The sequence below is a fragment of the Camelus ferus genome, chromosome 7, assembly GCF_009834535.1.
Source record: "Camelus ferus isolate YT-003-E chromosome 7, BCGSAC_Cfer_1.0, whole genome shotgun sequence".
NCBI classification, from domain to species: Eukaryota; Metazoa; Chordata; class Mammalia; order Artiodactyla; family Camelidae; genus Camelus; species Camelus ferus.
In genome coordinates, this window is record NC_045702.1 from 51,364,782 (window position 1) to 51,377,129 (window position 12,348).

At 36.1% G+C, this 12,348-nt stretch overlaps 1 protein-coding gene and 1 long non-coding RNA gene across 4 annotated transcripts in view; both read right to left on the reverse strand.

The window, feature by feature from the left end:
* BZW2 (basic leucine zipper and W2 domains 2) overlaps positions 1-12,348 on the reverse strand; it is a 51,123-nt gene that overhangs the window by 14,041 nt on the left and 24,734 nt on the right. For all 3 annotated transcript variants that reach the window (XM_032483898.1, XM_032483897.1, XM_006191635.3), the window contains exons 4-6: positions 9,304-9,407; positions 5,327-5,392; positions 1,891-2,026 (exon numbers count right to left, since the gene is read on the reverse strand). In XM_032483898.1, the coding sequence (XP_032339789.1) occupies positions 1,891-2,026; positions 5,327-5,392; positions 9,304-9,407 (306 nt within the window). The remainder of the gene's footprint in view (positions 1-1,890; positions 2,027-5,326; positions 5,393-9,303; positions 9,408-12,348) is intronic.
* LOC116664945 lies at positions 5,921-7,952 on the reverse strand. The gene is made up of 2 exons (XR_004321500.1): positions 6,527-7,952; positions 5,921-6,415 (listed from the first exon to the last, which is right to left on the reverse strand). It is a non-coding gene; the product is annotated as an uncharacterized LOC116664945 (long non-coding RNA).

A 12,348-nucleotide genomic window follows, 5' to 3' on the forward strand; every position in this document is an offset into this window, starting at 1 on the left:
GAGAGAGAGAGAGAGAGTAAACCTAAGAAAAACCACTTGTGATGGTGTACAAGGCAGTATTTCCCATGAGGTATCCTCAAATGACTAAATTACTCAAAGACTTGATCTGGTACAGAGGAAAAATGGAAAGCTCTCTCTAGGCACCATACTATTCATTACTCAACAAGAGAACATTTTCATGAAAAGAAAAAAGTTAAAATACTTTTCAAAGTTTGACTCCCTAATTCCAACCAATTAAAATTATTTATTAATATATTTTTACCTTGGTCAAAAACAGATTCAAAGCCAACTATTTTCTAGTGTTTTGCCTTTATTTCACCCTACAGTTCACCAGTATCTCAGGTTTAAAACAGTGACTCTGAGGTACAACAAATAAATCATGAGACATAAAACTGAAATGTCAACATGTCAACTAATTTGCTGATAAATGAGACCAGCGAAAGAACATCAGTCGTGACAGGCATAAATAAATAAAGCTATATCCGAACACGCATCATTTACTTTACAGTTTTACTCTTTGTAAAAAGCTTTCTAAAATATTCATGAGTTAAGCTATAAAAATGTCAGTGCTGTTTCAAGCTGAAATCTTTTCTGGATATATATTAAAGAGATTTTAAAAATAGCTCTATTAATCAGGAATCCACTCAGTTACATTTCTGTATTTATCATAGGATTTACTTCTAAATATAAATAATCAGACACCTAGTAGACAACTTTTCTGAGAACACTCCAAACTTCTAAATTATTTAATGAAGAGTTAAGGAGTAGCTGAAATATTAAACTGATTTTTCTGAATTGAAGGCTTCACTATTGTTGGTGGAAGCAGTCTCTATTCATGAATTCTCTTCAGGAAGATACTTCAAAGTGTTACAATATTAACAATACATGAGTAACAATTAGGGAGTCTGAAACGGCATTAAACCTGAGGCATCTGAAGCTGAAAACTAGAGAGAATCTCTAAATAATATTGACTCTCAATTTATTATTCTTTTCTCAGCTATAACTCATTTCATTGCAGGCATGAATGAAGCTGGGACTTCACTGCTGTAGGAGTAAAACCAAGTTCTAAGAAGAAACAGATGTTTTCACAAAAGCTCTTTAAATTTATTTTTAAGGAAAAAATAACTCTTTGTTTTGTGTTGTATAATAACTTGAATATCATTATCCTCCTCCAAGAAAAAAGCCCACTTTTGTTTTAGTTCTATAACCCAGTAACTTGCATGTATGCCTATCAAACTCTTAATGCCTTAAAATTACAATGAAATTAATGCAGTTGTCTGGATTTTTAAAACACACATAAGGAATATCTTTAAAATGTGATCAAACTGAACATCTGAGCACAAGATCTTGAGAGCAAACAGTGCAGAAGAATGACCCCAACAAGGGAAATAAACAATAGTTTGAGGGGGAAGGTGTTTGGGAATATGAAGGGGCATTTTTGGCTATTCTATGAAGTTGGAGGCGGGTGTTTTAGGCTGGCATTTTGTGTCTGAGGGCAAAAAGGTTAAATGTCCCACAAAGCACAAAAGAGTCCTGCACAATGAAGCACTGTCCCAACAAAATACGCCAGCAATCATCTATGTGGATGGAGAGAAATGGTTTGGATCAGGTCAATTTCAGGGTATTTGACTTAGGCACCGAGGCTTACCCGAAAAACTCTGGTTTATTATTATTCTTTATTTGTCTTTGTACAGGTATGCATATTTTCTCTTCTGATTTCCTACAATAAACATGTACAATCCTCTTATTGTTTGAACACACACACACACAGTCTTCTACATAGAGGTCGGGCGGGCAGTAGAGGACACTCAGAAGTACTGGTATTTTTCTAACTCTCTTTGGCTTTTCTCTTCTGACATGGGACAGGTAAGAAACTACAAGAGGAAATACCTTCTTTGACGAGGCTATCAGTGAAGAGACTGGTGAGGATGGTAGCAGGAAGGGTGCCGTTACCTAGCAGGATCCCCGACAGCATTGCCAACTTTGTCTGCTCTGTTTCGGAAAAGGCTTTAAGGAAGAGGAGAAGCTGTGGGTCAAACAAAAGAAACCATGTCTATAAAGCAAAGGACTCATGCAGGAAAATAACACAGAATGTCCCTCCACGGCTGGATCGCACATGACAACTAAGTCATATGGAGCATACTTATTATTCACTGGAAACACATCTATATGTTCAATGATAAACTGGATGCTGCAGAAAGGGACTTTATCAGGCAGAGTTCCTTTCTTCCAAGTTCACTTATACATAGCTGTAGGTAACATTCGTGGGGAGGAAAAGAGGCATTTGGAGAACAGTGTATATAGGTCACATAAATAATTTACATTTGACTTTGTACATGATCAAGGGTTAAATATCACATAATGAGCACGTTTTCTGAAATAGACTATGACCCTTTCATAGTTTTTTCACTTCTTTGCATACACTCTCCCCTCAGTCTACATCCACCCATTTTCTTTGGGTCTATGATAGCAAAACCAACAAACAGAAAAATAGGAAAGACTCAATAAGTTTTGACATTCAGCATGTATTTCTCTGAGCTCACAGCACGTAGCACCCTTTAAAACAAGACTGCTGAGTGAACACGGGGTTTTCTAAGTTCTTGGTGCCCCTTTTAAAATAATGAGGTTCAAATTTGTATTTCTTGGATCATACATTTTACCACCAGTCCTGGTGATGAGGTAATGGAGGATGTGAGATAAAGAAATGATCCACGCAGAGAAGAGGCCTCTGCTGTGAGTTGGGAAGAACAATGTTGGAGGGGCAGCAAGAGGATCATGAAGCTGTGTGGGTCCTTCTGGGTCCCCATGCCCCCATTCTCTTTTCCCAACAGTCAGAAAACTGAAAATGTAGCAACCCCAGGAAGGTTGAAGGGTTGCCAAAGCGAAGGGGATTATACCCCACTTCCCACTTTGAATTCTAAGAGTATGCAGTCTTGCAGAACTTGCCCTTCTCCTTCCTAACCCTCTTCCACCTTGTGCTTTGACTGTACTCCATGGCTACCTTCTCTGTTTCAACAGACCTTAGGCATGTTACTGAGATTCCCCAGGGCCCAATATCACTATTGGAGCCCTGCTGATTTTTCATTACTTTGCACCAATGAAAAGTCACTGGCATCAATATAGGATTATTCAGTGCTTGAGGGCCAATGAAATTCCATTAGCGCTGCATGGAGGGTAGGGCAATATTAATGAACACCCCCAACACTGCATTACAGAGAGGCTATGAGGGTCTCCAAATATTTATATGATGAGTAGGTGGCAGAACTGGAATCAAGCTGGCCCATTTCACTCCTAATTTATGTCCATTAAAGTCTTTGTTATTAAAAAAAAATTACTTTCTAACTTCACAAGAAAAGAGGTAGCGAGGGAATGAGGCATCAAATGGTTAAAGCTCCAGGGAGCCCCTGGAATGGGGTAAAAAAACTGACAAAACCATAGATACCAGTCTTCTTATTATAAAAATAAATAAATAATGAAAAATAGCCCCTAATATAAAAATATTAATGACTTGTTTAATCATGTTAATATATTCGTTAAAAATACTCAATTATAATGAAATGGTGCAAAAGTTCTATTTTTTCTTAAAATTAATATCCATATTGCTCAGTTATACTAATCAACATTAAAATCAGATGCTGCATATACTACAGCAGAATTTTCTTTAAAAAATGAGTATACTGAAAAATAAGTCATTTTTATCTCAAATGAAATAAATTCATTAAATGAAACAATTGAGAAAATTTTCAAGGTTCAAATGAGCTGAGAAAAGTAAAACATGAGCAATGTTAGACACAGCGTTTAGATGTTTAATTTCTTTGAATGCTGTAACATTCCTTTTGGGGTCATATCTATCCTTCTATTTTAATCAAGTACTTGTTATTTTCTAAGCATCGGACATATAAGGGATCACATTTTTTTCCATTTAAATGTCATTAAAAAAAAAAGAAATACAGGTTAATAGAACAAAATCTAGTAACAGAGTAATACAAAAATGTGAATAATCTCTTAAATCCTACTTCCTTGGAATTAACATTTTTAACGGTTTGATGTGTGCCCTTCCAGATTTTTAAATGCACTTATATATGTCTACATATTATAAATAATTACATGTACATACATATGTTTTTACTCAATTATACATTGATAATAGCTCAAACTTGTTGAGTGGAGCAGAGAGTCTTAACAGTTTTGATCCGCACTTTAAAACAAAGAAATCTGAGGCACAAAGAAGTAACTTGCCTATGGTTAAACTACTACCAAATGGTTGCTTTTTCAATTGACAATTTTTTATGGACATTTTTCCTTATGAATTCATGTGGCTATGCCTCATTCTTTGAATGACTGCACAGGATCCCACTGCATAGAGATCATAAATTAACCCATCTCCCACCACAAACATTTAGGTTATTTCTCAATACTGTGATGAACATCTTTATACGTACAGTTGTATGTATCCATGCTGAAGGATTCTTTTAAGTGTGAAAGTTGGGTCATGGAGAATGTAAATTTAAAAAAAAATGATTTTACTGGTAAAATGTTCTTCATTATATATTCTGAACAAAGGGAAGCAAGTAGGCAAACAGCAAAGTAGATGCTGCAAATCAACAAAGTAAGTAACAAAGTATATGATTCCTTTATTCCTTTGGTTTATAATTTAGGCAGATATCTAAAATCAGAAATGGTGGCAAAGCAGCACAGAAATCTGTAATAAGTTAGTGCGGCGACTGCTATATATAAACACAGAGGAGTTGCAAATTAGAAGAAGGAACACGTTGTAATTACTGAAAAGAGGGCTTCTTTAATAAGGTGCTATTGTTTTCTTGGCTACATTAGATGCCAGTTACTGTGTTAAGTACCTCATAGCTTATTTCATTTATTCCTACAACAACCGTAAAGTATGTACTGTTATTGCAGCTACTTTATTGATGGAAAAAATCACTGAGATTGAAACCTAGACACTATTTCCAAAGACGTGTTTCTATCCCCTTCGCTAAACTGCATCTTCTAAAATGAAAGAATTTTACTATTAGCTGCTGTGCTATGCTCTTTCACAAGCTTTAACTAATTATATATTCTATAAAACTATTTCTTTGAACAAAGTATGCTGTGCTTCATTAAATATGAAGGAAAAATCCTATGCTAATCATGTATGCCTTCCTACAGCTATTAGCTAATGATCAGTTACACTCACCCCTTCATTTAACAAACATTTACTAAAAACTTAACAATGTCCAGGATACTTCTGGACTATCACTGTATAAGTAAAATTTTTGTCCCTCTTCATTTCAACTTTTAAGCAAATAAAGCATTACATTTGAATTCTTACCTTTTTCATTTCATCCTCAAACGCCTTTTCCAAATACTTATATCTCCTGATGAGTTTATTGAAGACCTAAATGTAAAAGAGAGCCAGTCAGTATTATGGAAACAATTTTAAAAGGCAACAGGGGAAGGCGTAGAAACTCACGCAAACCACAACATGGGTCTACACTAATAAAAATGTGTAGTTAAACATGCTTATACTGTGATATGAGAGCTATAAGCATTTCAAAGGAGTAATTATGACCTCAGGGAAAAAAGAGGATCAAAATGCACTTGGAGAATAAAACAAACTCATTCAAGAATGTAACAGGTAAGAAACCAAAAACAACTTTCATGAAAATAAAATGAATGTAATTTTAAAATTGTGTGAGGCAGGGGTGGAAAATAACTGAAATGAAGGGGATTACAGACATAATCACTTAGATAATGGATCTGATGGAGAGGAGATCGGAGTTCAGGGGAGATTATACTCCAGGTGAACACAAACATGTTTTCAGCAGATGAGCAAGAAAGATTACTGGTCCCCACAATCCAGTTAGAATTCTCAAGCAGAGTCTGCAGCTGTATCAGTGGAATTCTGGACTGTTTTTATTTTTTGTTTTTTAAGTGAATGATGTTTGTTATGGACTGAATGCTTGTGTTCCCCTGAAAGTCGTATGTTGAAGCCCTAACCCCCCAACGTGACTGTATTTGCAGGTAGGGACTTGAAGAGGTAGTTAAATGAGGCCATAAGGGCAGGGCCCTAATCTGATAGGACTGATGGCCTTACAAGAGCCAGGGAGAGAGACCTCACCAAGAACCAAATCCACTGGCACCTTGATCTTGGATTTCCCAGCCTCCCAAACTGTAAATAAAATCCTGTTGTTTAAGCCGCCTAGTCTGTGGTATTTTGTTATGGCAGCCTGAAGACACTAACACAGTCTTCCTATTTAGATGGGGATTTTCAAATATTATTTCAATATTTTTAAAACAATGTCTGAATCTAACTCCTTTGTCTTATACCCACGTGATATACTCTCACCTAAAACTTCCTCTGTGTTTATAGCTCAGGCGATCAAGATGGAGTCCAAGAGTAAAAACTATAGTGCTGCGCCTTAGGAGGAAAGAAAAATGACCCAAGCAGGGAACTGATACACAAGAAGGGAAAAGAATAAATTGTACTGAAATCCTACAAATTTGATTTCTAACTTATATTCGCACTCACATGCTCCTTAATGTGATTATTATCAGGAAAAAGAATTCTCCTTATCCAAGAATGATTATCCAGATCCCCACAGGTAATGTCTACATATGAAATAAAAAATCATTATACTACAAAAGTACTCTCCACTGAACCAAAAGCTTATAAAATTAATTTCCACTCAAATACCATGTTTTAGTTCATTTCTCTCTCCCTGACTACCTCAAGTTTATCTGTCAGTCTATCAGTACACAATAATTTTTGATAAATTCAGGAACAATGTGTCAAAAGGTCTTTCAAATATATATTTTCCATATGAAAAACAAAAGTGTAAGTAAAAAGAAACTATCCTGTTTATAGATATAACAAAGAGGCGAAGTCCATATAGATCTTTTAAAGTTTAAGGGCACTGCAGAGTAGAGTGCTGACTTTTCTTCCAGGCCTTCTTATCTTTCCTTCCCAATGGGACTCAAATAGCAAATAATACACCTTGTTCTTGCATTAATTTAACCTTTTTTAGTAGGTTTATTTATTTATTTTAACGGAGTTACTGGGGATTGAATCCAGGACTTCGTGCATGCTAAGCACATGCTCTACCACTGAGCTATACTCCCCCACCCCCCCGCATTAATTTAATCTTAACAAAAAGTCTCTGACAAAGGTAAGGCATGCATTAACTTCATTATTTGGCAGACTCAATGAGTGCTACTAAGTATCAGAGCAGGAACAGAACTTAGAAATTCTGATTGCTAGTGAACCACACGTATCTAATATACCAAAAGGTGAGTTAGAATTTTAAAAAGAATAACTTTTGAATTGAATATATCTGCTTCAGTGTTTATCTTCCAAAAATGTTTATGGCCGTTGACATACAGAGTAGAAGCAGAGATTCAGAGAGGACAGGTTAGAACATGGCCCACTGAATCTCATGTGCTTAACCTTTTGGTCCATTTAAAAATATTTCCTTAGTTTTTAATCTGTTATGCATATCTTAAATATAAAAAAAGGGAAAGAAATAGCTTTACTAAAATACCATGAGGTTAAAATAATTTTTTGAAGTTTAAATTCTTAATGGCCATTTATCCCAAATTACTCAGCTTAGCATGTCTTACACATTTTAGTAAAGTAAAGATAGTTGCTAGCATCTGAAATTCAATCACTGAGCTGCCAGGGATTCATATGGCCTTTTTCATGTATATAATGAAACTGTGTAAAACAAGAAGACTTGTTGACCTAGGACTTGTGTTCATGGTGTAATTGGGAATAACAACTGACTTTCAAGAAGTCAGTGGAAGAATCAGAATAAGAACACACCAGTCCTAAGCTGGTTAGTCACAGCACATATATATGCAGCTTTAGAAGGTAAAATAATGCCATTTCCAGCAACCTGGATGGACCTGGAGATTGTCATACTAAGTGAAATAAGTCAGACAGAGAAAAATACCATATGATATCACTTATATGTGGAATTTAAAAAAGGACACAAATGAACTTATTTACAAAAGAGAGACAGACTCACAGACATAGAAAACAAACTTATGGTTACCAGGGGAGTCCTGGGGGTGGAGGGATAAATTGAGAATTTGGGATTTGCAGACGCTAACTACTAAAAATAAAATAGATCAACAACAAGGTCCTACTGTATAGCACAGAGAACTACATTCAGTGCCTTGTAATAGCCTGTAATGAAAAAGAATATGAAAAGTAACTGAATCACTATGCTGTACACCAGAAACTAACACAACATTGTAAGCCCAACTGTATGTCAATTAAAAAAAAAAGGTGATATGAAAACGAATATATGTATGTAAATGCATTACTGGGACATTGTGCTGTACACCAGAAATTGACACATTGTAACTGACTGTACTTCAATTAAAAAAATAATAATAATTAAAAAAGAGAAGGCGATGTCTACTAGGACTACTAAGTAACGTCCATGTTACACTACCACCACTTCCTGACCTTCACCAGGGCTTAGATACGTCTTAATTTTCACCAATCTAACAAATGCAAAAGTGTATCTCATGAATTTAATTGAAATTTCCCTAGTTACGAATGAGTTTGAATACGTCTTCCTCTGTTTTTCGGGGTGAGGAGGGCGGGGAGAGAGAATTGTGTTTCCTCTTCTTTGAAACTCCTGGAAGTCTCTTCCTGATAGTTTGCTTGTCCTTTCCTAGTTGACTTACAAAGTTCTTCATTTAATCTAGATATGAATCCTTTAGAGGTTCTATGTACTACGAGTATCTTCTTGACTCTTTCTTTTGAACAGCCACATGCAAGCCTATTAATATGAGTTATCAAATTTCATTTAATTAGTATTCCATGGATTGACTCATATATTGTTTTCTTTCTTTGCTATCATTACAGGCAACACTATAATAGCTGCCACTGTTGGTGTCATTTCACACACGTGTAAGCATGTAGGATGAAGTCCTCAAAGTAGAATTGCTGGGTCAAACGGGATGTGAAGTTTTAGTTTTGAAAGACTGTGCCAAACTGCTCTCCCTAAAAGGTTGGAATAATTTATACTCCCACCAGAAACCATGTGAGGCTCCAATTCCCTGCTTCTCTTACACGTGAGAGGCAAAAACAAACAAACAAACAAACACTCTACCTTCATTAAGTTTCAATGCCCACTGTCTTATTATGAATGCAATTGAGTATCTTTTCATGTTTAAGAGCTATCTAATACTCCTATTTAAAAAGTGGCCTGTAGAATTTCTAAACCTAATATTATTTTTAAATCCTGTTCAAACAGTTCCCTTCCAGCACAAGAATCTCTCAAGGACAGGCTCTACCTGAGCATAGTTTCGGATGGTTTCATGATCTTCATTTGCTGAAAACACACAGTGGTTGGTCATCTTTGTCTTGTCACCATCATCTATGCGTGTTCCTCCAGGGGCTGAAAAGAGAAAGGTAATTACCATTAGGACAATACTAAAATCAGAAGAACATCTGCAGAACGGATCGATTCCTGCACAGCAAGGAAAACAATAAAAGCAGACGTCAGATAAACGTTCATAGAATGATGTGCATGTGGAGACACACAGAGTTTTTAGAAGATTATTATCTTAATAAAATTTTGTTCCAGGTGATTGTATTTATTCCAAAGGACTAATTAAATCTTGTGCATAAATTAATTGCATGAAAATAGACTCCTGGAGGAGCTGACTCTTCTAAAAACAAATTTACTTATAAAAGATGCATACGTCTTCCTATGATTTGATTACATTTCTAATATAATGCAAATTGGTTGTTCAATTTTCTCCTATCATCGTGTATGAGACTGATGTTCTACACACTTGCCTTCACAAGATCCTATCACTGTAAGTCTCGTTCTTTCCAAAGTACATCCTTAACCATGGAGGCTAAACAGTAACATTTATTCAGTGAATTTAATTTAATTATCCTCAATGCAGTTCCTAATGTTTCCCACATCAGGACATGGCTCACTTTCCAGGCTTGATAATATTTTGCTGGACTGCAGTTCACCAACACAGGAGCTGACCGGACCTGGCTTTTACAGTAGATCTTGTTGGTTTCTACTTCGGTAGGTGTGGAAACTGTCCCTCTTCCACCAACCCAGTTACCCACACAGGGTTGAACAGCATACACTCTGACTCCCTGCCATTTGTATTTGATCACCCAGCAGGTACATTGGCTAGGAAAGCATGTATTTTTGTTCTCTCTCATCTTTTTACCCTGTGGCTTATACAGTAGCATGGAATAAGTGGATTAGAACAAAAGAAGGCCTGTCTTCTGTGACTCAACTTTCCTCATTCAAAGGCTCCTCCTGTACGTTTCAATGGTGTCCACTGCAAAGTTCATTGGTTCATCAGAAGAGCAGGGTCAGAACACTACGAGTTTTTGTTTTCTGATTTTACTTCATCATAATTAGGGTAGAAGGTTTGAGAAAGCCAAGTTAGATTAATATCTATCCTACACTCAACAAATATTTGTATACCATTTACTTGTACCAGCCACTTTATTTATTTTAGTGTGTAACTGCCTTGATTTAAGGCTGATTCAGATCTTTGGATGAAGTGGGCTACACACAGCCAACTTTTTTTCCAGACTCCAGCATACAGTTCTATAAGTAAATTAGTTTTTAGAAAAATCAACTTCTTCAGGACTCTATTCTCTTGTAATTAATTTATGCACAAGATTTAATTAGCCCTTTGTTATGAATACAACCACCTAGAACAAAATTTTATTAAGATGATAATCTGCTAAAAACTCTGGGCTAATGATTCCTATCTGATAGAAGTTACATAACTAAAGAGTCTGATTTTGAAATTACAGTCTTTTCTCTTGAGGTAAGATTTAAAAATTGCATTCTTTCACAAAACAAAACATTTGTTACACATTAATAATATTACTTACAGCTCACATTTAAAATTTTGTTCCTTGATATTGGGCCCAAGTATTAACTGTCATTTCTAAAATTTTTGGCGATCCTGTTCTTTTCCTTAGAAGTAAAAGAAAAGTAAAATAGTACTTCTGTCTACTCTTCAAAGGGCACAACTGAAAACCAAGATGGCTGCTGTTTCAAGAACAGTGGGAGAAGGTAGATATTGTTGTGGGTGTGAGGAAAATTCTTACATACTCCGTAAGTAAACAGTGTTTATATAAAAAGAACGCATTTGGCTCACTTTATTTATAACAGCATAGGTCTGGCCTCGGTAGACATCTGGGGTTGTACTGCCTGTGCTCATAAGTTATACCAAACGTTCTGCCCAACCCTGTTGTGGATGTACGTGGCGTGTAGGAGTGAAATCAAGGCTACAGATATAAATTTGGTGATCGTCATCATAGGGATGGTAAATGAAGACTTGAGATCATCAATGCAAAGTGTACCAATAACTTACAATACATGTGGGCGGATAAGAATGGAAACCTAGGAGTCAGGTAACAAGTGGCATCTAGAGAGGTAGGAGGGAGTCCAAACGCTCTCACGTAAGGCAAGAAAGTAAAACATTTCGAGAATAACAGCAGGGCCGACAGTGCTGCCAGGGAGGCACTAAAAACTGAAGAGGGTGCACTGGATTAACTAATAAAAGTCACATAGGAGTTTGGCAAGAACCAAAACTCACTGACGACTATTCTAGCATAGAGCTCACCAGTGCATTAATAAAAGTATACTATAATTAATGAAATAAAAAAAAAAAGCCAATAATCACAGAAATGTTCAACTTCACTATTCATTATGGTTTTAATTCTTTTGGGAATCATCTAAGGTAACACTCACCAGCCTGAAAGGCACCAACTTACTGCTGAGTAAATACAAAACAGCACGGAGAGTACCATGTTTGTATAGTATCATCCCATTCTCAAAAGTTTATGTATTTAGGTAAAGACATTTCTATTCTAGAAAAGAATTAACCAAAACATTAAAATGGTTATCTCTGGGTATTGAGATTTGAACACACTACAAATAGCTTTTATACTTGGACCTGAATTATCTACAGTGATAATGTGAGGTTTTCATAAACAGTAACAACAAAGTTAACTTGCTACATAGTGAAAATCAACAGTACAGATCAAAAGGGGACCTGGAAATAAATGAGGTCATGTACCAACGAAGACATTAAGAGCTCAGAGGGACAAATCAAAGAGTGGCTGCACCCCAGAATGGAAGAACAGAAACAGCATCTTAAAGTAGGCTGGCTTAAGCCCTGTTTCTCAATGAAAGGCTCTGATAGCGCATTGGGCAGGGCAATTTTTCATTGTCCTGAATGTTTCTTGCATAGCAAAGTAGGTGGCATACCTGGCCTCCACTCCCAAGTCTTGTAGCAATCAGAACTCTTCCACACACTTGCAAATGTCCCCCAGGCAGTTGAAAA